Source organism: Callionymus lyra, chromosome 2 (genome assembly GCF_982586985.1).
Source record: "Callionymus lyra chromosome 2, fCalLyr1.hap1.1, whole genome shotgun sequence".
In the NCBI taxonomy this organism is placed as follows: Eukaryota; Metazoa; Chordata; class Actinopteri; order Syngnathiformes; family Callionymidae; genus Callionymus; species Callionymus lyra.
The window spans coordinates 30,277,409-30,302,208 of record NC_141819.1 but is presented as its reverse complement, the minus strand read 5'-3'; the positions used below and the strand labels follow the sequence as shown (position 1 = coordinate 30,302,208).

The window sequence follows — 24,800 nt, the reverse complement described above, 5'->3', positions numbered from 1 at the left end:
TGGAGCTTCTGAGCATGTTGCATGTTGAAGCAATTCTAGGTCTAGAATGAAAGTGAGTCCTTTCTGTGTAATGTTCTACTGGTGTTTGTGTGGGTACTCTGTATTCCATCTTCCAAATACATGCAGATATTATAGTGATACTTCACCAAAAATTATAATTTCGCCAATTTTCCACTCACCCTCATGTTTTCAGGATAATCCGTGTCTTTTTGGAGTTATAGGCATAAATAAATATCCATTTGATGGCCGTGAATGGATGTAACTTGTCTTCACCCAAAAGACACACCTAAAAATAGCCAAATACATCCATACTGCTCGTCTGTATTGTCCATATAAATATTGTGAGAGCTTCGGGTGTAGACAGTAGAGACTAATGTTGTTTAATTTTTCTTAACAATTCCTCATGTCGAGACTTCAATACAAGATGGACGAGCAGTAGGGAGGTATTTGGATGTTTTTAGGTGTCTTTTTTGATGAAGAAAAGTGAGATTAATAGTGACATACACAACTTCAAAATAGACAAGTCAATCTGAAAATAATCCCAACCTTTATTCGACATGAGAGTGATGGTAGAAAATTGGCTTCTTTGAATTGTAGGTTAAATATCCATTAATAGATGACTGTAAAGCTCCAGTCCTCCCCCCTCTGAGTGAAAATAAGTACGTGACTCACTAACATGGTGTAAAGTAGATTACAGGAGGATGTTTTATGTTAAGTGTTATTATAAATATCGCCCTCATCACAGTAAAAATCTTAAAAGTTAGTTTTGTAACGGCGAAGAAAGAAAATAAGTGCATGAAAATGGGAATGGGACAAACATGATAGGAGGGGGGAAGACTATCTGTGGGAGCATAATTAACTCCATGTGCTGCCTCTCTGCAGGCCTGCGGCACTTCAGCTCTGAAATGCTGATTCAGTATACAGATAGACAGAACAACACCAGGGAGGATGGAGAGAGAGAGAGAAAGAGAGAGAGAACAAGTGATGCAGTGAGAAACGAGGAGAAGCTTAAAAGTTACAAGGAGTCAGAAGGAGAAACAGTCACGCTGATGTTAAAAGATCAGACGTTACGTTTTAAAATTAGAAGCTTGAAATAACTTGTCCAACGTTGGAGTTTTAGCTCAAGCAGCATTTAGAGAGCGACAACGACCTCTAGTGGTACAACTTTGCGACATCTCCAGTGAAGCTTGTGGCCATTTAAGCAAGCTCTTTAGCAGGAAGCTATTTTCTATTTGTCTTCATCAGTTAAACGTGATATAATGCCTGCAATGTGACGGTCCTCTGCTATGAGGATGTTTTTGAGACTAGAAAAGTTGGGGTCATTCAGAGTTGAAAGCAGTCATCACCAGGCTGGAGGGCAGTGCCAGCTCACATTTATAATGCAGGGGTTTTGAAATTGACCAGGGTCACCCCTGTGACCCAAACACGTGCAGCTAGTTAACTCTTACTTGCCCACTGGAATTACATTTTTGTTTGTGGTCTACAGTGTATATATACAATTATATTGTGACACATGGTTAGATACTTTTGATCCAAAATCAATTGTGTGGTATAAAAATAAAACAATATAAAACATTCTTAATTAAAACCATAACATTAATGATTGAAGGAGCGTGATGTGATGGTATATTTGTCTTTAATTTTCCTAGACCGTGGACCAAAATAATTATATAAATATTGTCATGTTCCAAAATACAGTATATAGCTTCAGTCCGCAATGACAATTCACAAAAACAATTCAAATAAGATACAAACCCTCAACCATTGAGTCACTTAGTGTTTAGAAAAAAAGCAGAATACTCTAATTAACAAGTGCACTTGTCTGTAAACATTGTGATGCTCTTTCTTAAATCAAGAGTTTGGCGTCCACCCTGTTAAAGTAGCAAACAATACATTAAACATGAATTTAAATAGTTTACAAATCAAGTCATTGACGTCAGGTTTTGCGAGCTTCAGATGTTCAGAAAGTACTGTAGCATTAGTGGGGCCAACACTAGCTTCCCTCAGTAATGACCATAAGTTGTTGAACCTGAAACATGCTCGAGTGGATCATTCTTCTTTGGTGCATATCCCCATGACCGGAGCAGATCAAAACGCTGTTTGGGTTTGGTGGAGAAGTAGTCCTGTTGCTTCTGAGAGTACGTCTGCACAGGGGGGACGATGTTCCTGTAGCTCCAGTCCTGAACATGAGGAATAAAAAGTATTACTCGCTTAAATTAAAAAATAAAAAAATCAATCATTTACAGTATATTGAAGAAAAAGCAGTAGAATATGAGAGAAAGATTTATGTCACAGGCCAAGACAGAAGATGTTTTTAACATCACCTGATAAAAGTCTCAGTAGTTATTTAGATATTCACCTCCCAGTGTAGATTGAAAGCCTCCAGCAGTTGAATCCTGCCCTCCCTCGTGGGCACACAGTCAACTGGAGTGGGCTGCACCACATCCGAGTTTACTTCCACACCACTGAAGACCAGGAGAGCTCTAATGGCAAACCAGCCTCCAAACTTTGGATGCACACACACCCCAAACATTTTCTGAAAAATACAAAAGAAACCATTTAACAGATTGAAAAGATTGACTTGTTGTTTGCAAATAAGGTCAGTAAAAAATACTTTTTCCCCCCAGGGCTGGTCTGTGACACTTGACTGTTGGTAGTAATATGCAGCACCGGAGACGTGAGCTGCCGTCTGTGCCAAGAACTTTGGTTTCCTGCTGGGTAGCAGCTCGTAGTCGTACCTCACGTCCACATCCAGGTCTGGAACACACTATGAAAGGATTTTTTAAATATTGTTAGTTTATTTTATTTTGTAAAATTGACTGATAAACACACCTGGGTGACAGCAGAGGAGATGCAGCTTTTGACACACTGGTCTATTGGATCGGACAGTCCGTGACATCCTTTCTCCTCGATGAAGGGGATGAAGGTCTGTTCAAACATGGCAGGGGTGCTCAGCACCACAGCAGCAAGGCAGTTGTCAGGGAAGTTGAGGCGCAAAGACTCTGGCAACACAGAGTTGTACCAGCCAACCTGTTCACACACAAGATTAATAAGCAAACAAAAATGTGGTGATTGATTACTTTGGCACTTTAAACATCTAAAATTGAATCCCATTACCACATGTTAGAGATTTAACTTAAAATAATCATCAAGGTTAAATTGATAAGATTCCATTTGACAATCAAATATTGATCGTCCCACAAGTATCTCAAAAGAATCACAGATGAGAGCAAAACACTGAAGGAATGTAGTAAGTGTACGTCCACCTTAAGTGGAAGCACTTCAAAGCCGAATTTGGAAAGATAGTCATCCAAAAGTCCTGTTACACTTTCCATGTTGACACTCGAGTCCGCCATTGCTGGTTTCTATTACAATGCATTGTGGGGGTTTCTTTATTTTTTTTGTTATTTTACAAAACTCTAACATTATTGTATATGAGATATAATTCTAATAATATCGTTGTTAATTTAAAAAAAGACAAAAAATAAAAACGTTTCACGTCGTACTTTACGTCACTAGGACGCGCAAGCGTCATACGTCATCACGCTGCAGTCTGTGGACACTGGCACCTGGATTCAAAAGTGCTGAATCCTCTGTGTAAGAACCTTCTTTCGCATTACTATTTGCTTTTATTCACCGTCATTTAAACGTCTCGAATGTAAGCTTTACAATAAATTGGTCGATGTGGGAAGCACGCCAGGATGTTTCCGAAGTTCTGTGCTAAACATTGTTGTTGAAACTGTCGTCGCTGCTAATCCAAAGCTAGTTAAATGTCCTTCTTTGTTGAGCCTTGTTCAAGTGTCTGTGCTGCACAGTGACAGGCTGCTGTGGGTGTCTATTGTTGGCTCCTGGAAAGAGGTTGGCTCCTGGAAAGAGGTTGGTTATTCCTCGATGACTCTTAATTCAACTATTATTAGCCTTGTGTATATTATGCTGCGTTCTTCTACGCTGTAACTGAGACTCAGTGGTGTAACTCCATCTCTGGGTGTCAAAGATCTCACTGAAGTCACACAACAGTAATGTACAGACCATGTTAATGTGACATTAACATTAACATGGAAATAAAACTCTTCACTGGCTTCCAGTTTCTTTCAGGATCAACTTTAAAATTCTGGTTCTTACTTTCAGAGCTATTCATGGTCAGGCTCCTCCTTACATCACTGATCTGATCCAGCCTTACACCCCAGCTCGGGCTCTGAGGTCTGTGGATCAGAATCTACTTATGGTTCCACGCACACGGCTCAGGACCAGAGGAGAGAAATCTTTTCAGGCTGTTGCTCCTAAGCTTTGGAACAATCTTCCTCTCTCTTTGCGCTTGATGGAGTCTACTGACTCCTTTAAGAAACATCTTAAGACGTTTCTATTTGTTCAGGCTTTTCTTTGAATTTCTCGAACTCCTGTGTTGTTCTCAGTATTATCTTGATCTTTAAAGTATGTACTTTTTTGAGTATTGTTTTGATTGTTTAAGCGCTTTGTGACCCTGGTCTCGAAAAGCGCTATATAAATAAATATTACTTACTTACTTACTTACATGAGTTCTGCTCCCTGATCCTTCATGTGTAATGGCTTAATGTTTTTAAACTATGTCAAATTCATTCTTTTTTTTTGGTGTCCAGGTCCTGGTAGAGATGAACTGGGACAACCAGCTGAGCTCGATTCTGTCAGCAGCAGATGGAAGTGTGGCCAAAATGAGAGTGAGATGTTTTCTTCTGCATTGTTAAAAAGTTGGGGACTGTCCCTTTAACCTGCAAAACCAATAAAGCTAGAGGCATATTCTTTGTTCTAAAGATGGGAACAAAATAAGGAATAATACAGACCGTGATTTGTCAAGTGGTGAACAAGCATATAAATAAATTGGGTTGAAGGATTGGAAAAGTGACATGTCATAAATGTTATTCTGTGTAGCCTGAAACCTCTCGAGAGAAACAATAGCTTACATGTAGGCCAAACAATTTGGGCATAGTGACTCATCTTGAAGTAGAATATAGTTGAAAAAAGATAATAACTTATTTAAGAACATTTAAATGTAATGAATAGATCATTTGAGTAGGAATTGTTCTATTAATTGTTGAAAAGTTTACCAGCTCTTCAGTTTCCCTTTTAGATGACAAATCTCATCGACAAATAATACGTTTGGTAATACCATATATAATAAAAGGTTGAGGTATAAAAAGGCAAATCCAAGATCAGCTATGGGGATTACATAGATATTCACTCTGTCCTTGAAACATCTTGTTGTCTTATTTTGTGTTTAAGACAAAAGCAGGAATTGAATTGAAAACGTTATTTTATTTACTTCCTGCACTGGAATATGAGTATTGTTGTCAATAAAAAGTATTTTATTTTATTCATTATTCATTATTTATGTATATGCCATTTTTTAGTGTCTCTCATTTTAATTAATTGTATTTTATGAATCCCTTATATTTAATTCGTATAATGTGTATATTCTGTACTGCCACAAAAACAAATTCCTGTGTTGTGTTTACAACACTGGCAATAAAAGTTTGAACTCGATTTTGGAAAGTTCTGTTATGCTTCACTAGATGGCAGTAATGGCCAGCAAAAATCCTAATAGTTTCATTTCTCAAAAAAGATAACTGTGAAATTATCGTTTGTTCACAGGAAAGATTGACATCACCACGGAAACTTGGCCAGGAAGGTGAAGCAACTTTGTTTTTTTTTTATGTGAAACGAGAAGTCACCTTTTTCCATTTGTTTATTTGATGTTGGTGATTCTCCTCTTACGTTGGGTTATGTTTTTTTAATAGAGTGGTTTCCAGAAAGAGAAAAAAGTCATTATTTACACCGAGATCCTCCTGCTCTTCCTCCTCGAGTCTCCCTTCACCATCAGCCGTTGACATCACTCAGTCGTGCTGTTCAGTGGTCAGACATAGCAGCAGTCCAGTCACAAGTCCAGATACAGAACCAGGTCCATGATTGACATTAACATTGTTCAGGAAAAGACAAACTGTAGTGAGACTTTCTTTAAAACGTGATTCAAGACCATTTAAACTTTGAGTTTTTCTTTTAGGCAATAGAGTGTCTAACGAAGAAGCTTTGTAACGTGGAGCGAGAGAGACAGACTCATCAATCCCACATCCAAGCCCTCCAAGGTAACACTTCGCTTCAAGTACATACATGTGAAGGACTTATCACACATACAGTATGTGGAGAGACCATTTCTTTAAACAATATGTAAAATAAAACGTAAGGTTTAGAAGCACATTATATTATGTATTCATCCTGTCTAACTTAAAGCACATAACTGATGATTATCATTATTGCCAAAATGTAATTTGGTGTATTTACCACATATTCTTTTTTCAGATTTCAATAAAAGGCAATTTGATCCTTTTAGATTTAAGTGAATCATTTGTAAAATGCTTTTTTAGAGGCCGCACTTGCATGGCAACTAATGTGTTGATTTAAGTGTGTCTTAAATATATGTTGGACCTCTATTGTACTCATCAGTATGTGTCTGTTTGTACTAAACTCTCTTTTCATTGAAATATTTACATTAGAAAATGTGCTTAAGCCCCGCCCACTGAAAACACTGAGATACAATCTTGCTTACCATAACCACACCCACTCTGCTGTGATTGGTCAAGCATCAAAGTTTGTCACCGCATGTCATCTAGTAAGTCTCTGACTCCAAGTAACTTGTTGTATAAACAAAGCATGGCGTGCTTACAGCTGGCCGGAGGAGGAGTGAAGACCATTATTACACCATAATGGACTCCACTCCCGTAACCTCTCGTTCACCGAGATTTCAGACGGGGGAGAACTTTATTAAGTAAAAAGTGCAAAACATGGTCATGATGAGGGACTAACTGCATCTTGGAGAGGAAGACTTCAACATTTCAGTGAGTCAGGAGAGTTGGAGTTTGACATTAGTTGACCTTTAATTTTAAATAAAAAATATGAGTATATTTAAAAATGATTGAAGCAAAATTGTAATCAGAAAAATCCACGATGTTGTTCGTTTCCAACCTTAAACAACCTCCGGCCTCTCTGTGTGAAGTTTGTACTTCCCCTAGTGGGTTCACTAGAGGAACTTCTAAGTAAACCAGATGGTGGGCAATTTTCAGCATTAAATACAAATGAATTTATAAAGTAAATAAAGAACTGAAACCTAACAGATTGGTGGAAGAAACAAAACAAAAGGGTGAGCAACATAGCTATTAGTCATGAACAAATGTTGTTCAGCACATGTATGGTGGAGGTGCTAAAGGAAATGAACTTGTTTATCTGAGTGTGTAAGACTCGTGATATGAGTGCATGAATGTGTCAGCGTGTATATCTGCTGTGGCCACATTCATTTTGGAAATGCTTACTCATCGTTCTAGCACAGATGGGCCATAAAACTCATTCCCTCTTTTGGGGAAAATATCATTTATATTTAAATATGATAAATAATTCTCCTATATTCAGTTCCATCTGTCTTCTCTTCCAGAGGAGGTTGACAGGCTGCGAGAAGAGCTGAGGTACGGTGAAAGAGAGAAGGATGAACTGAGGACGACTCCCAGCCCAGGAGTGGAGAGGAGGATGGAGCAGTGGAGAAGGGAGGTGGGACGGGAGCTCAGCAGTTTGCGGGGACACATTGCCCGAGCCACTTCACTTGGCAACCTGGAGGAGAGGTGGGAATCCGGTTCAGCCTGGTTATACAAAATGAAAGGTCATACACGGGTTTTAATAAAAGAAAATCAGCCTTTAATTACGAGTTTCTCACTTTAGTCCCAGAGAATAATTAGTATCTCTAATATCTGGTAGATGGTGGAATGCACTTTATTTTATATGAGGAGCTTTGAATTGATTGGATTAATTTTATCCAGGTCGTTATATAAATGCTAAAAGACTACCTGTGGCGTTTAGAAAATTCATAATTAATTTGTATTAAATGTATGCTGTGTTCTCAGTTTCAGTTCCAACATCCACAGAGACGAGCTGGAGCACCTGCGTCGAGACATGGAGCAGCTGAAAGTGCGGCTAAGTGAGTCACGCAGAGACGTAGCAGGGACTACACACACATATATAGAGCAAGACTGTCCTAAAACAAAGACGTGTCCAGTCCTGCTTAAGCTGTGCTTCATCTCTTGTCAGGTAGACAAGAGGAGAACTTGTTCTCGCAGCAGACGGAGGCCAGAGAGGCTCGGAGACAGTACGATAGAACCTGCAAGGTATCACATGGTGGAGTTTGATTTTTCCTTCTAGATCTTTAACGTTTGCTTTATGTGTTTAGACTCTGCAAGAGTTGACTGACAGCTACAGAAGCCACAGCACTGATCTGTCGAACATCGTATCTCAGTATTCCCAGACCCGACAAGAGTTTCGGCAAGTCAGGTAGAACGACTGCAGATTAAATCCTCTTCATTTCCTTCATTTTAAATTTGACTGTGGAAGTGACAAACAATGTTTTTTCATTCAGATGTTAAGGAATTGAAATATGAGAGCTTTTTGGTGTAGTTATGCATGTTGTTGTTGCACATGTTGACCTCACTACATAAAAACCAAACAAGATACAATCAAATTCAATTTGAATTCATCTGAAATTTTTGACTCAACTCGAGATTTGATCTGCCAGTGCATCAGTATCAGAGCTAAAGGAAGAGGTTCAGAGTCTTGCAACAGGAAGAGACCCGTCAGCGCTGTCAACTCATGCATCAGGCAAGTCATGGTTGAAGCTGCACGCACAACTTCAGCAGTAATCTACACAAGGACCTGAAGATACTTCTCTTTTGAGAAGGCAAATACATTTTAGGCAAATTTTTAAGATCATAAAAATAGTATTTTCTTCCCTCCAGAGGCGTCACCTTCTCACCGTCAGAGCAAACGGATACAGATTTTGGAGAGGAAGCCGGACTCCGATTCAGAAGACTTCAGTCCTACACCAAGTCTGGCTGAAATCAGCTCGGATGATTCCTGGCTGGATGACAAAGAGCAAAGTGAGAAAAAATCCTGACAAACGTGAACATAAAGCGACACTGTACAAAGAAAATGACGTCTTGGTGGAGAGAAATCTCAAACCGTGACCACCTGTTACGTCTCGCTTCACAGTTCTGTACACCGCCACATATGTATACGTATGAAACCTCTTCTGACTACAACCTTGACATATTGTGACAAACGATTCACACAAGAACATTCTGTTGGCCACCAGATGGGCTACAAGATTGAACACGTAATTTCCTGCCACCGCCCTGCTCCACACATATGTGGCTTATTCATCGGTAGTCTTCCCAGCAAACTGAGTCACTGAGCAAGGCTTTTCACTGTTTCATGAGTCGGCAAATAACAACGTATGTAGGATTTCAAAGCGTTTGTTGCCATGTTGTTATTCAACTCTTTGTTTCCTCCACTTTTTTTCAGCTCATCCTCAGAAGTCCACAGTTCGTTTGAGCGTTCAGTCCAGGCGGAGCAACTTCTCTAGTCCTGGAACAGACCTGGAGGATGATGACAGTGAAGACCTCCTGGGTGATGGTGCTTGTGCAGAGTCAGAGTCAGACCTGAGTCTCAATGATCTCTCAACGGTTTAAGACCATGTCCATAGAAGCTGCAGCTAAACCACAACAATGTGTTATAAAAATCAATATTACTTCCAAAATATCTCAAAGACTTTGATAGAACTAGTTTGGAATGATAGAAAATACAATAATCATATGCTAAGCAATCACTGCACACAGAGTTGTATTTAAGGACTGTTTTTCATCAAGACTTTCTGAAAAAGGTAATAATTATAATCAGGATGCGAAGTTCAAAAGAATCACAGTTTTTTTAACTTCTTGTTGCCATGGTTATGCCAAGACTTTTGAACCACCATAAAAATAAGATTTAGTCTCGCATCTATTGGCTATCATTTATGGCCTATAGTGTTGTTCACGCAAACTAGTATTCAAACACCTTTTCTAGTCCAGTCTGGGGCTGTTATCTCATATTATGTTGTTTGGTTACAAGCTTTTGTCTTTAAATACTGAAAAACTTTGGTATTTAAGTTCAGTCAGACATTGTTGGTTGTTAGTTTTGTCCATCAGGCCACTAGTTCGATTAAAATGGCAGCATGAGGGGCTGGATTCGTAATCTAGCTCGTGTGGATTGGCTGTAACACACACACCCACATATGCACAAAAATTAAACTAGGTTTTCGAAAAAATATATTATTGTTCACTTCATGTTTTCTTCAAAATTACCAGTAAAACTGCACTTTTCGTTGGAAGCCGTGTGTACTTTTCTTATCAGAACAAGATGTATGCTCTAGTTTTTTCCTTCCTGGTTACTTGGAAAAAGTCTCTCAGTAATTCATATTAAACACTAACTCGCTCACTCGGACACTCTGACTAATGTGCATGTCATTATTGTTTAAAATTGAAAAGAATCGTTACAGAAAATATTAGAGAAATAAAAGTCAAATTGAGCTGCTTTAGCATAACCAGTTTTTGAAGGTTTGAAAATATTATGATAATTCACTTTATTTTAACTGTGACTTCGCTAAATATCTTAAAGTATTTGTGTCAAACTGTCAGATATGAAGGTGATGTTTTATTTAAATGGTTTACAGTTTTTGTTTAAACAGTTAAATTAGTGCATGAGAACAAAACCAAGTATTAAATGCAACAAGGAGGTTGTACGGGAAACTATATCTTATCTGCTCTGAGGATTTTTCTGATTATGGTTTATAAAGGCAAGTATGTCTACTGTTAATATACAGTCATGTTTTAACTTGTACTTGTGTCCCGTGCCTCTGGTCTCTGCTACCAGGAAAGGCTGCCTGCCTGACTCATTTAGGGTAATCTTCAACAAAAGAATAAGTAATAATGGTGTTCTTGTGGGATGTTTTTCTGGTTTTCGGAATCTTTTACAGAGTGGCAAAACTCACCACCTTCAACGTGTCACCAAAGATTACAGGTCCAACCATGTATTAAACGTGCAGCTCTGATCCCAAATGTATAGAAGATCTTCTCTGTTTGAATGTTTCTCCGATGCAAGATTGTTCCATTAGCCGAATCTTCTGTGTGGTCTGACCGAGGCCGTCAACCAACAGAGATGTACATCTTGAAAAGGATCCACTGATAAGTGGAGGAGCCGACAAATGAACACGTGTCTTTTATCCCACCATCAGTTTGCGTCGCATCGATTGAAATGAATCTTTTTTTTCAGCTTTTTGAAGATTCTGTTAATGATTTTTCTGTTCAATTATGTTTTTGTTCCTTTTAATGAATCCATGGTTTTGTGCTGAGAACCAACTTTTTTATTTTTATTTTATTATTAATTAACTAAATTTTTTATTCAAGAAAAACCTGATCAGTGAGTGCATGAAGATTGATTTTCTTGCTGTAAAGATTTCAGATTTTGTAAAGTTTTGTTGTATATACAGTATGTATTGTATGGGTTCCTGAAACCTTCGCAGTCAGTAGCAAAGGAGCCATATTTTTGTGTTACTATTGTTGAGCATTGATTGATTGATTGTATACGAACAGTAGTCGGTTGGTAGAGCTTTAATCTTGACGCAGTGATACATGAGCATCTGGTGAGATGGTGGTTTCGGTTCCTGCAAACCATAAGTGAACATAAAATGAAACAAATCTGAAGCGTAACCCCCTCCTCTCAGCTGTACTGAGGGCGCCATCTGCACTCGTCCAAGTCTGATAAATATTTCAGTGTCCAGACACCCCCCACTGAGAATGTTGACCATGACTGTTCCGTTTATCTATGAAGAACTCTTGTCGTACTGGTCAGTAGTTGTTGGTGAAATAAAGTAGCTTCTCTGTACTGTTGAAATTGTCAAAAGATTTTATAAAGAACATTCTTGTTTATTTGTTAGCGTTGAAGATAATAGCTCATGAATGAGGCTGTTATTCCACAGTCGTGTTTCAATGACTTTGTGTTTTCTTTTGTATCATGTGAAGCTAAACTTTGTGTTTAAATTCTGGAAGTATTATTGTCATCTGCTCAGGATACAAAGAGAAAACTGAATAAATGTAGAAATGATGAAAGTTGTTTATAAAACTTTGTATTGTTCATCCTTATGGTTTCATTTCTTTTATTTATAATTTGAAGATCTGTATGCTTTTATATCATCTTGTTAAGAAAAATAAATAAAATTAGGTGTTCCACAAGGCACAACACTTGAACCTATCAATCTCCAACATCTTTTATGTTACATTGAATTTGTCACAAGACAAACCGCTTTCTTGACCTAAATCAAAGTGATCAACATCACATATGTCCACTAAGTTGCATCATTTACTCCCAATAAACAATAAAGAACATTTTCACTTCATTTTGACTAATGATGTAAGATTTGTATATGTTTAAATGTCTTCATGTCATCTCATGTTACACTTACTAGATAACTTAACATTTCAAATATCAGTTTTCTTTGTGCACTTCCAGGTCCGTATATTTAAATTAATTAAGGGTATATGAAGGTGAGATTATGTCTTCTTCAATTTCATTTCAATTCACAATCAGCAAATAACTGCTTTACAAATGCTATTAGATCTCAAAATATCTTTAATGATGAAACAGTGATCCACATGTTTGCCAAGTTTTCGGTCATGAACATTTCTCAAACATATACTCAACAGAATTTTTAAACGTGACTCGGCACAATCTGAATGGTTTGTTGAATTAAGTCATGAAAACGTTCCATTTCTACCATTAAAAAAGGAACATTGTTAAAGTTCTGACTTCATGAAAAACGAGCCATGCACATAATCTTTTTAAAGTCACATTCACTTGCCTGGTTTGGCACCTTTAATACTCAATATAAGGAAGGGATGACGGTTGTTTTTTTAACAGATAATCATCAGTAGTATTTGTAACCTTAAAGTTGTGTGAAAGGCAAACGATCTTGGAACACACACAGTATTTCTAAGGCACTCTCTAGTTGACAATATGATCCTGGAAATAAACAAGTGGGCGGCCTGAGAACGAGTGACAAATGTTAAATATGCTAGAATGTGGCCTAATTTAAAAAAAAAAAGTTCTACAAACAACTCACACATACAATCATAAATCTAAACTTTTTCACATACTCAGACAAACTGTGAGCCCCGCCCACCCACCCCCACAAACTAGGTCAAGGTAAAGTGCAAACACAATAACACTGAAATCAGAGCTCCCATGCAAGTCTTCGGACTCTACGAGGAGAATAGACAGATGAGCTGAGTTTGGGTGCGTCCCAGATGAAGGTTTTTCTGACTTCGTACCTCACAACATGGACTCGATCACATCACTTGGACTGTCCTGAGATCAGCCACTGAACAATTTGGTCGACTAATATTAAGACAACAGAGGGTTGTTTGCATTCTCTCGAGTAAAACTGTTGGTCTCTGCTGAAGATCATCCGAAGCGTGCTTGAGTGTTGCTGAAGCTTGTGCAGAGTCCTCTGTGTGTGACATTTGTTTGGAGGGGGAGAAACCAGATTCAAAAGCGAGCTGTGGACCTCTGAGGGTTCACCTGGATCAGTAGCTGTACATGGACAAGGGGGTGTCCTCCATCATGTCATCCTGTCAAACAAACAGACATTTATTGAGGCTGGTTTTCACACTTATCGAGGACGTGAGCTCACCATGGGCAGGTCCTGCAACCTGCGGAACTCTGGTCTGGTGTCTCTCCGCCTCAGTTTGAGGAAGAGGAGCAGGGTGATGATGATGGCGGTGACGATGAAGGCTGACACCAGGCCGGCCAGGAGAGGGTCCAACGGCGGAGACTCGCGCTCCATCGTTGCTGCATCGACACACAAACAGAAGACAAGAAACATCACATATTTGTATCAAGGCTTAGAGTTGGACAAGGACACAAATAGATGGAATAAAAAACTAATGAACATGTTTTTTGCAAGAGTGAGTTTTGGTATCAAGTAAATGAAAACAAAACCAAAAAGAAATCTTATCTCAACTCTGTCTATTGCACCTGCCAACCTTACTGACATTTTATCCACCTTTTTTGCCGCTGCTTTTAATGTTTTACATGTTGTTTCAATTAGTGTGGAATTTGCTGTTTAAAATGCATATTTTCTCAAGATAGAGTAGATATTGGGCATCTCTGTAAAACATTTCTTGAATAAAATTAAGAATAAAGTAAATACATATTTTACTTAACAAATAATAATAACAAATAATTCCAAAATAATAAAACCATGGAAATTTTAATTTAATCTACATAGTGATATCAGGGGGCGCGAAGACACAATTTACAAAAATATTTATTGTTTGTTTTAAAAAGAAATGTATAAACCAATTACATTAGTTTTGTCACCATAAACACGAGATCGATTAGTGATTAACAAATGCTCACTTTTGTGTTTACGTCAAGTCATAACTGGTTTAAAGGAAGTATGCTCAGCAAAGGAAGGTTTTTTTGAACCCCTAAAGATTATTTATATACAAATGGAGTGTGAAATCATTGACCAGCAAATGAGTCAAACATGCTACAACTTTTTTTAAGTTTGTTCTTCTGTCTGTTTGTTACATAACGCTGCAGAGATGTAGCAGAACATAAATACATAAATACATACATTGCAATCATTTATGGTGTAACAATCCCCAACGAGAATGTTAACTCAAATAAAATAAAGATTCTCACAAAGTGTACTTAAGTATTTAAGTTTTGTTAAAGCAGGTATATCAGAGGAGTCAAGTACAGAGCTGCAGGATTCTGGCTGGAAACAGAAATGTTAAACTGCAGCTGAGGTTAAATTTAGACCAGCGTGGCACACGTTAATCACTCTGTTTGGAGAAGAAGTGTCACACACAGGAAGTTAAACCTGCCTGCCGCTTGTGGACCGAGCTAATGGACATGACACCCAAATGTTCTATTCTCTCTCTGAGGCTTCACTCTATCATCAGACCAGGAGGAGTTTGTGTCCCCGATTTCTATATAAGGATGTTGCTACAAACCCTGTTGTGTAAACTTTTATTTCCTCTCATACAAAGCAGCACCAACCACACTCCCCCTTTCTCTAGAGGAAAGAAGATAAGCAGAGACGTTCCCTCATTGAACCACAGAGACCACATCATGTGGACCGACGTATAAAGACAGCATCACAGTTGAAGTAGATATTTTTTAAATAGGACAACATTATTTAACCATTAAACTCAATTTAAACATGGTCTTTTTTGTGCACATCATGATGAATACTTCAAAATATTGTGTTTTGAAACATAATATTCTTCAATATTCTCTACAGATAAGCTTCTTTAATTTTTACCTAAGTTCCTGATGCACACAACTTATTTACCTATATGTTTAGCTGTCTTAGTTGCGAGCTGAACAACGTGCTTATTTACCAAGCTCCGTAACTGTATGATTCTCATTGCGATACTATTTTTTGTTCTTGGAGGCTCGACATGTAAGTAAGTAGGTAAGTAAGTAATTTGTATTTATATAGCGCTTTTCTAGACCAGGGTCACATTCTCTGAGAACATTCCTTTACTTCAACATTATTTATTTCTTCTATTGACATCAGTAATCTCTTTCATTTATCTTATTGTAAACACTGACAATTCTATAGGTTAGAAGATTAAATTGAACAACTATCTACTTTGATTTAAACCAACAATCCGGTGGGCCACATAGAATGACCTGGCGGGTTGGATTCGGCCCCCGGGGCCATGAGTTTGAACCATGTGGTGTATTGTCTTCATCGTGTCCGGCTCTCGTTTCTTCTAGCATTTACAATCTCATCAACTAACTCACATGAACTCGTAGGAGAAAACAAGAAAACACAACAGATATTCACACAAACAGAAACTGGTGTAGACACAGATACAAAATCTGAAGAGCTTTTACCGAATCTTTTACAAAAATAAAGAATTAAACTTGTTTCCGTTGTGTCCTCCTGTTTCTGTAAATGTGTTCAACCAATTGTAAATGTTCAATGCAAAATGTAACTTTGAAAGTGGATGCTATTTAGTGAAATTCAGAAGCGCTGTCATTTTCAAACTAGAGCGATTTATTCTCCTACTGTTAATAAAGTCTACTTGTTACAACCTTTTTCACTGCCAGTTATTGCATTTTCTTCTTGTTTGTGTTTCAATTTCTTTTATAATGTAAATTCTAAAATTGTATTTTCTAACATTGTAATTATATATACTTGTATTTCTTAATTATGTTAAATGTTCTCACCTCTAGTACAAAATAGCAGATCTAGCAGAAAGATTGCAGAGCATTCCCTTTATAACCACAGAATCATTTGCTCTTTGATAGACATATCAGGAGAAGAACTCTTCATAGAGTTGTGGCTGAATAAATACAAAACTCAGAACCAAGACAGTGACGGCATGAGGCTCAACCGGTCGGTCCCATGAATATCGGTCCCAACAGAGGCGGGGATTGTGGCCTTGTTGTTGCTGATGACAGAATGTGTGAACGTGGGAAGAGTGTGTGTGCGTGTGTGTGTACAGAAGCGACTGCTGTGTTGTGGTTGATAAACATCGTACAGAGCGACTTTTGTTCGAGATGTTTCATGACTTTAAAACAAAGACCAAAACCGAGTAAGAAGTTGAACGTACTGTCTCCCTTCACGTTGAGCTTGTTCGGCGTGTCAGCGTGGACCTCGGACTTCTTGGTGGTGATGCTCGGTGGGTCGGTGGGGGGCTTGTCGTGGACTTGAGTGGTGGTCTTGGGGTGGACTAAAACTTGGGTCGTTGTCGGGTGAGAAGCAGTGATAGAATGTGTGGTGACATGGTGTGTGTTGGGTTCTGATGGCTGAACTGTGGTGGATAAAGTTGGGGGGTCTAATGTCACAGTAGAATCAGGGGATGAGGTGATGCTTTTGTTTTGAGGGGATCCTGGAGCGCCGGTGGGACTGTGGGACTCATTCGGGGAGACCGTTGTGGTGAAAGCTTTGTGATGATCTCTAGGCGCCGGTGTTGATGTCGAGTTCCTGAGTGTTTCATTTCCGGTTTGAAGGGGAATCATCGAGATGATGTGAGGCGCTGTACCTGCAACAGATCATGACTGTCAATAGACTTTAAAAAAAATTGAATAGTACTGCAGAAATAACCAAATAAACAGATTATTTAATTTCACTTGGATAACTACGCTGGAGAACATTGTACTGGGACTATATGGTGCTGTTTTCATGCGTGTTGCTTCACACATCAGTGCAAAATGTGGCAAAATTGTAATTAAACTTTCACACTAAATTAATCCAAAATTACTTTTAGATTTTAAGACTTAAAAGAAATTCAGTATTTGTTACCAACACTCTAATTACACCATAACTTATTTTTTACACATGAATGAATCTATGTATTGTCTTTTTTGCCATCTTATGCTTGAATTATTGTATCTCAGGTGTTTGTGCTCTTTGTTTTGGCACTCCAGTGGTTCTGTTAAAGCGTTTTTAACAATAAACAATATTGATGATGAGAAGTTACACATTTATTTTCAAAATGAAACAATTCAGCTTATCATTGACAGGACATACTTTAACACTGGATGCTGATTGGACAGAGACGTTTGAAATTCAATTAGCGAAAAGTAGATCAGTAATTATAGCATAGTAAAATGTAAAAAGAAAATGTAATATATAATTCAAATTTGAGCAGTTGTCTGAGCATCGCTTGATTGGCTAAAAGTTCAATCAATACACATTTTTTTGTACACTTTTGAAAATATTAAAATGTATTAATTCAATTATTGAATAATATACGATTGAATAATCGATTAAGAATCATTTTTAAAAATATTACATTAATCCAATCAATTCAATTCAATTGATGGCACTGATCTACTTCCAAAGACAACGGACGACATATTGGCCGACATCATGGTGGATACCAGGTTCACCCTGGACTGGTATCAGGTCTTACAGAGAACCCAAAGAGCTCAGAACTGACGACGGTCACATTTGTGTCACAGGAGAACACAGAAGCTACCAAATGATCCTCCGAGCTAAAATTGTCTTCCTCAACTCTGCTTCATAAATAATTTAAACTTTCTTTCTCGTCGTTCCAGTTGAAAAGTGTGACTCTGGATGTGTGTGTGTGTGTGTGTGTGTGTGTGTGTGTGTGTGCGAGGAGTGGTCTTCTCACTTCTTACCACACTGTGGAAAGTCACACAGTATTAATCTCATCTCACTATCTCACACTCAAATGTTGCTGTAGGTTCTGTCAGCTGTCTTCCACAAATATCACTTTCACGCCTCTTCACCTCAGTATTTGTGCTGCCAGACTGTGACAAAAGTGAGCCGATTAAAGGAGTTTGTTTTTAAAACATTCTGCCTCGATGATAGATGTACAATGGATGATAGAATGAAGCGTTACCGTTGACTTCTTCCTGCAGTGGAGTTTCAGCAGCAGGGTTCTCTGGGGTGATGCTTTGATTGACAGCGTGGGTGTCGTTGACGTCGCCGCGCGCCACTGTTTGGTTAGGTTGGTTGAAACCTGGATCAGGTCTGGATCCTGGTGCATTGGGTGTGGGAAGTGTAGTACTGGGTTGCGTCTCTTGAACGAAATAACGTGTGACAACATGAAAATATATTCATTTTAACGACACAATCATTGACGGGTAACTACAAAAGAGCTTAAAAACAGATGTTGTCATTCTCGAAAACCACTTATTCCAGGTCCTTGATGTGTTTTACACACGGAACTACTGTATATACTTAATATTATTGTAGGAAGAGTCAGGACCAGTTTGCCAACCAAAAGGTGAACTCCCATGATGCCTTTCTACACAGACGGCTGATTGGTTGCTACAATACTGTATTTAGATTATGCGTCAATGTTTTATGTCATAAGTGAACAGCTGTGATTTGCTGGGCGGCAAAGCTGTCCATGTCACCATTACTGAGAGGGTTGTTGAGAGGGATGGTACCGCATATGCAATTTTGACTTTATAAGTTAAAATACATTTTTTATTCATTTTTTTATTTCAAGGAGTTAATAACACGAGATAAATGAGGGACTGAAATGAAGATGCCACGTAATTGCTGGTGACCTTAACTATAATTGACCATATAGTGCAAATGCACTAAATATAAACTATTTCTCATAATTACCAAACTTTGGTTACTTGTTTTAGAAATAACCAAAAACACTTTGAAAATACAAATTTCCTTGACAAGATCTAAAATATCCAGACGTTTAATTTGACTGGAACTGAAGTAGAATTTAAAGAGTATGGATGTTGTGGAAACGAGGAATAATTCAAGGCTCAAATTAAAACTGCTAACAACAACACTAGTTTTTTCATCTTACTTCTCTAACCTTGGACACTTGATAAGTATTTGTCTTGTCTCTGTCTCGACAAACTATGGTCCTGCTGGGGTCTTAAAATGTTTGAAAAAACAGAAGATGCATGACATACAGAACACTGTTTATGGATCTGTGTGTTGAGCTGATCCAGAAAATTGATGTCCAGCATTGCCATATTGGCTGGTTGTTGACAATAACTTTTGTTATTTATCAGATAATCTCTGTGCCTTGAATTCCATCCTCCATTATATAGAGAGGTAGATCACAGGAGGCTCTGATAATCAGAGGAATGTGTTGATGTCACAACCCAGCAATGGATTAGTGGTGGTGGATCTAAATATGACTGTATTGTGATATGATAAAGGCTCACTGAGCAGAAGTTAAAGGTCACTTTTACAGTGATTATCCATAATTATCTATATCCGATCGTTTTTAAACTTGACAACAGCAGCAGTAGACACTATTTTTTACTACTAAATATTTAATTTTGTTTTATGATTTTTCCCAACTCTGTGAGCACCAAACTGCTTTACTGCAGTGGGTTGGAGACGGAGGTTGCATTTGGTTGCATTTATTTTTATCAAATACTCAGATGACTTTTGAAGAAAGATTTACATGTGGACTTTTGAAAACACTTCACTTACCCCATTTTAACTGGGGGGGAACATGGAAAAACAAAGTAATTGTGGTCAGTATCTCATATTGCTGATTTATCTCTTTTATTGACTAACAACTCATACTTTCTGAGTAAAGTAAAGAGTAAAGTAGGTGGTTTTTCATATCTTGGAATTATTGCATTAGTATATATTTTGTATAATGTGCAATAACACATTGGAGTTGTGTAATACAACTTAAGATAAGTTAAAACTTAAGAGCAAATGCTTTAAAGTATATACTTTATTGAATATTGTTTTGATTGTTTAAGCGCTTTGTGACCCTGGTCTGGAAAAGCGCTATATAAATGAAAATTCCTTACTTACTTATGCACTCAATAATCCTACCACAAGTGCAGTACATATTCCGGGTCTGTAGGTGGCAATGTGTATCTCACAAACAAGAGACGAAGAAGACATGAAGCTCATCAAGCATGTTTTGTGTTCTATAAGTTTCCGTCCAGGGTTAAGTACATGTATTTGTTTGCAAATAGAGCTCCTGAAAACATAAAGATTTCAGATAACACTTGAAAATCTTTTTTTAAACATCAATTTTCTCAAAAGTAAACATTATTTTATTAATTTCCTTTTTCTTCCTTTAAACCTCTATAATTTAAGTGGAAGATTCTATACGATTACATATTAACCACAGATAAAAGTACGGTAAAACGGATGTATAAAAAGTCTGGGTGGAAAGATTGTTGTGTTATGTTGTTACATAAACTGTGCTGCATTGATTTAGCGAAGAATTCACTCGTGATTCCAAATCCTGTGATACTCAAACTAATTCATGAAGGAATTGAAAACCACATCCATGTCCAGCTAGAGACGAGAAGCCAATAAACAAGTGAGCGTTGAGTAATGGTAATTAGACGTCCTCATTTCTAGATAAATGCATTTTAACCTCATTTCCCATCCGCGATTCCAACAGCCCCTCAGATGAACGTGGACCATGAGGCTAGACTTCATTAAAGGGCCGTGGAGTTGCTACTGAAAAAGATAATTTCAGACTGTAGCATAACGTGGTTACAGAGCCGGGTCAACCTCACGAGCTCTCCACATCACATGTCAGTCGTTTATTTTCGGGTCTTTTGAAGTAATATTGCTTTAATAGAGACCTTCAATCTCTCCGTCAGTCATCTGTGAATCCTCCCTCCGATGAAAGCCAGAGTGCTAATGTCTGATAATGTCATTACGTCGCAGCCGCGGTCGCTCTCATTACCTTCGCCATCACTCACACCGTTGATCAACCTCCACTGTAAAGATAGGAAAACAGAGCCGCTCATTAATAGACAGATGCTGGGCTGGTATAATGCCCTCCTTGTGCGCCGACCTCAGCTCTGAGTCTAGGAGCGAGGGTCAACCGCTGGAGTTGTGGCGCTGTCGTCGTGTGTGCGTCAATACAGAGCAGCAGTGTTTCCACACTCGTCTCTTCGGAGAGAGTGTGAGTCACAAGTCTTTGGGCAGCAGCAGGTACCTGGAGAAATAGTTGCTCGCTTCCTGACCCTGGCCTTGACAGCCGGCGGTTTCTCCCCCCGAACAGATGATTTGCTGCTCACTAACCCTGGTGACACGTCGATGATAGAAAATCTAGTGTTTTGTTCAAATATGTTTATAAAATGGGATGTTTATTATTTCAAACAGAACAGTTGATGCAAACTCAAAAACGAAAACTGAAGTCAGATGACATATAAAGTTCACCCAACTGTTCTTCTTTAAAACCTGATCAAATACTGTGTGCGTTCTGTTGGTCCATCAGGTTTTTTCAACCTTTTGCAGGTTTTGATATTCACTTGAACGCCTTTTAATTTTGCTGCTCATGAGGCGAGCTTTAGTAAGAAGTAGGAAAAACTTTAGAAACACAACTTTTAACCCACTGTAAACAATTTATTTGAAAGTAGTAATACATGGTTGACATCATCAATTAGCGTCTTGGCAGGGGTATGTGCTGTCCAGGTGCTTCTCTAGTTTGATTTAGAAGCTGCATGTTTGTCCATTATAACTGTTTAATAATGTATTCGCTACTTTTACCTCTTTTTTCCTGTCAGTGATTTAGACAATCATGATTTTTTATTTTTTTAAAGCATTTATTCTGTCTTTTTCTGGGGTTGCCAGTCGTCCATCACCGAGCACACACTCGAACCTTTAAACACTAGAACCATCAACTAACCTCTGTTAGTCCTAACAAGCATGTAAAGATCATATAAACACAAACACAAAAAGTACCTATAGCTGGATCAGAACCTTCGGCCGTCTGAATGGTGACTCTCAGCCTGTTATCATTAAAAAATATATTTACTCAGTGTTTTCCCTTGCATCTATTTTTTCTATATTATACTAAACCTTTTAAACATAAAAATAAATATGAGTTATCACTTTAAACTCAATGGAACTGCAGGTGGTATTTGTCAACACAAAGGGTAGCAGTGAGCAACAACAGGAGCTTCTAAGTGGGATCTTGAACGTTGAAAGAAAATTATCTGACCATAATTTTTTTAGATAAGGGATAAATCTTTGAAGACAGCATCCATTCATCAAACTTACACATATACCTGTTCATCAACTGGTTTAAGGCTAACTTGAATATCAATGTGACTTTATCTGTGCAACCTCTAGAAAATTCTCACAGAAGACAATATTCCAATCACTCCTGTGCTCTTTAAAAAAAATGAACTCCAGGTTTTAGAGTTACTTAATACTTTATTTTCATTAAATAATAATATATAATATAATATATATCTTTATCCTCCATCCTCACTACAACATTTGCCACTGTGCCCCTCCTAGGGACAGTACAGAGAGATGCTCAGATATTTTTGGTGTTTCTGTGCAGCCCCTTTTTCACTTAGTTTACATGCATGACACCCCAACATCACGGACAAAGCTCAGGTAGATTGTGAGACGTGATTTGATGATCGTGTGAAGCTGATAAAATGGATCTCAGTTCATACTGAGAATGAGAAAAATCATGTGTTTACAGTCTATTGCCATTGTTGTTTGTATCATGATAGATTATAGTTTAGATAGTGATGTTTGTGGGTCAGTCTTGACGTATTTGCCTCCTCAGGACAATAGGAAGGATCTGGTTGCAATTGGATTTGTCAACATGCAGGTGTTATATTCTTTGAGGCTGATTCTAAAATCTAAACAACATCAATATTTGACGAGATGCTTTCATTGTTAGTGTTATACAATGATCAACAGACTTGAGCTCCCGAGGGCCAGAGGAGCGGGAAGACTATTTTTAGAAGATTACTGGAAGAACTATTCTCACAGAGGTCCTTCTCTTTTAAAGAGAAGAAGAAGCTCGTGAGCCTTGAACTGTGTCAAGAAATCTTATGTCACATCATTTTAAGTGGATAAGTCACCATATTTCATGTAATATCTGAAAAAGTTTTCTGTTTGTGTTTCTCAATACGACAACATACAACAACTAGTGTTGTGCCACAGAGGTTCTTCATGGCAGTGTTCCTCTGAGATCACCGACCACTCTCTTCCTGTGTTGTTGCTGCTTCATGAAGTAACTTCTTAGAGCGCGTCGAAAACAGAAAAACAGGTAGAATAAAAGAGGAAGTAGGTGTGTGTGAGAGACAGGAGGTGTTGAGGTGTGTGATGTGTTGAAACGGAGAAGGCTGAAGGAGGAGCTTGTAAGAAAGACGCAGTTTAAACAAACACAAGGAGGTGGATGGAAACATTGGAATACTTTGTCATCAGTGATGAGAGAATAAATGATTTTTTGTTGTCGCGATAACACATTTTTTCACACCTCTTATCACATGAAAATGATCTTGTTCCATATGTAAGTTTTAGAAGACAAAAAAAACCTACAATTTTGACAAAAACATGTGGGTGATTTTTACAATCTAGTTTCAAGAAAAAACATGAAGATGTTCATGTCCTACCATGTTCAGCAGATCCAAAACTGAGCAGCAACAGAGCACAAAGTGACACACACAGTTTAGTCTCCATAGTGGATCGTCTCGGGACCTTGAGATGGATCTCGCTCGTGGGTCCGGGTCTTGACTCTGATAATGGGGTGAGCGGAAAGTCCTGGTCGCAGCTACTGTACACAGATTCTGCTGGTGTGTGCGTGGCTGTGGGAGCTCTCTCTCTCGTTCTCTCTATCCTTCTCTGCCGACCCCCTCCCCTCTCTCTCTCTCTCCCTCACCCTCCCTCGCTTTCTCTCTCTCTCTCTCTGCCACGTGTTTTGTGTTCAAAATAGTCTTGGACTCAAACTGCTCTGTAAAAATGACTTCGTTGTTGTATCCATCTGAAAAGTGAAGTTTAAACTTCAGAGCAGTTTTTCATTTTTAACTTATTTTAATTTTAATTTTAATTTAAATCGTTGGAAATAGATACAAAAAAATCCATATGGTCATCCTAAGACACCTGTACCATCTCATGACCTCGCGAAAACGTGTCAAAAAATCAATTTAATTGAAGTATATAGTACAAAATATCTTGTAATGTACCTAATAAAATGCGTTTCAAAATCTTGGCTTATGCCCATGCTGCAGTTGTACTCCACGTTGTGGCATTACGAAGACACTGGTTCTTTAAGTGTTATAAGAGGCAGATTGCAGCACTCAAGAGATCCAATATCTCAAGCAGGCAAGTATGTGCTTCATATTTTCCTTTTGGTACAGAGATGGTCTGTTGAGTGTATCTTTATCACCCTATAATTCATAATAGATATTTGTTTTGTATTTTTTTGTTTGTTATTTAATTTCAATGTCAAGGATATACTTGCTAGGTTAGTTAGATGTACCATTTGTGAGCTTAAATGTACCACCAGAACACTATTGAAAATATTAATTATGTAAGTCTGAAAACAACAAATATATAATTCAATCTTTAATTGAATACAGGATACACTTATTTTCAAATTGATTTATTCTATCTGGGTCGCAGAAAATTCAACGCATATATATATAATACACTT

General features: G+C 38.0%; 3 protein-coding genes across 5 annotated transcripts; 1 reads left to right on the top strand and 2 right to left on the bottom strand.

Moving 5' to 3' along the window:
- Positions 1-1,598: 1,598 nt before the first annotated feature.
- Positions 1,599-3,358, bottom strand: mmachc (metabolism of cobalamin associated C). Its single transcript, XM_087782927.1, has 5 exons — positions 3,267-3,358; positions 2,833-3,030; positions 2,615-2,767; positions 2,360-2,536; positions 1,599-2,180 (listed from the first exon to the last, which is right to left on the bottom strand). The coding sequence occupies exons 1-5, from the start codon at positions 3,354-3,356 to the stop codon at positions 2,004-2,006; spliced, it is 795 nt and encodes a 264-aa protein (XP_087639053.1). The 5' UTR covers positions 3,357-3,358; the 3' UTR covers positions 1,599-2,003.
- A 198-nt stretch (positions 3,359-3,556) lies between these two features.
- Positions 3,557-12,132, top strand: LOC148086475 (uncharacterized). 3 transcript variants are annotated; one of them, XM_087784617.1, is made up of 12 exons: positions 3,557-3,597; positions 4,617-4,694; positions 5,626-5,662; positions 5,772-5,932; positions 6,035-6,116; positions 7,457-7,640; positions 7,920-7,993; positions 8,104-8,180; positions 8,243-8,343; positions 8,585-8,667; positions 8,805-8,945; positions 9,370-12,132. In XM_087784617.1, the coding sequence occupies exons 2-12, from the start codon at positions 4,629-4,631 to the stop codon at positions 9,534-9,536; spliced, it is 1,173 nt and encodes a 390-aa protein (XP_087640743.1). In that variant the 5' UTR covers positions 3,557-3,597; positions 4,617-4,628; the 3' UTR covers positions 9,537-12,132. The 3 variants fall into 3 exon arrangements, with proteins under 3 accessions (XP_087640743.1, XP_087640744.1, XP_087640745.1); XM_087784618.1 differs by lacking the exon at positions 3,557-3,597 and adding an exon at positions 3,754-4,200; XM_087784619.1 differs by lacking the exon at positions 3,557-3,597 and adding an exon at positions 3,852-3,876.
- Positions 12,133-12,492: 360 nt separating this feature from the next.
- Positions 12,493-23,967, bottom strand: LOC148086474 (uncharacterized). The gene is made up of 5 exons (XM_087784620.1): positions 23,761-23,967; positions 18,273-18,452; positions 16,515-16,946; positions 13,571-13,728; positions 12,493-13,508 (listed from the first exon to the last, which is right to left on the bottom strand). The coding sequence occupies exons 1-5, from the start codon at positions 23,825-23,827 to the stop codon at positions 13,464-13,466; spliced, it is 882 nt and encodes a 293-aa protein (XP_087640746.1). The 5' UTR covers positions 23,828-23,967; the 3' UTR covers positions 12,493-13,463.
- Positions 23,968-24,800: the final 833 nt, after the last annotated feature.

Bases quoted from the DNA above. Each gene is read 5' to 3' on its own strand.
- LOC148086474 (XM_087784620.1), bottom strand. From the start codon at position 23,827: ATGGAGACTAAACTGTGTGTGTCACTTTGTGCTCTGTTGCTGCTCAGT. The intron at 18,453-23,760 runs GTAGGACATGAA...ATTTCGTTCAAG, and splicing joins TTTTGGATCTGCTGAACATG to AGACGCAACCCAGTACTACA. The intron at 16,947-18,272 runs GTAACGCTTCAT...GATCTGTTGCAG, and splicing joins ACTGCAGGAAGAAGTCAACG to GTACAGCGCCTCACATCATC.
- mmachc (XM_087782927.1), bottom strand. From the start codon at position 3,356: ATGGCGGACTCGAGTGTCAACATGGAAAGTGTAACAGGACTTTTGGAT. The intron at 2,537-2,614 runs GTATTTTTTACT...TGTATTTTTCAG, and splicing joins ACCAGCCCTGGGGGGAAAAA to AAAATGTTTGGGGTGTGTGT. The intron at 2,181-2,359 runs GTGAATATCTAA...CCTCATGTTCAG, and splicing joins CTTTCAATCTACACTGGGAG to GACTGGAGCTACAGGAACAT.
- LOC148086475 (XM_087784617.1), top strand. From the start codon at position 4,629: ATGAACTGGGACAACCAGCTGAGCTCGATTCTGTCAGCAGCAGATGGA. The intron at 7,641-7,919 runs GTGGGAATCCGG...CTGTGTTCTCAG, and splicing joins CTTGGCAACCTGGAGGAGAG to TTTCAGTTCCAACATCCACA. The intron at 8,181-8,242 runs GTATCACATGGT...TTATGTGTTTAG, and splicing joins AGTACGATAGAACCTGCAAG to ACTCTGCAAGAGTTGACTGA.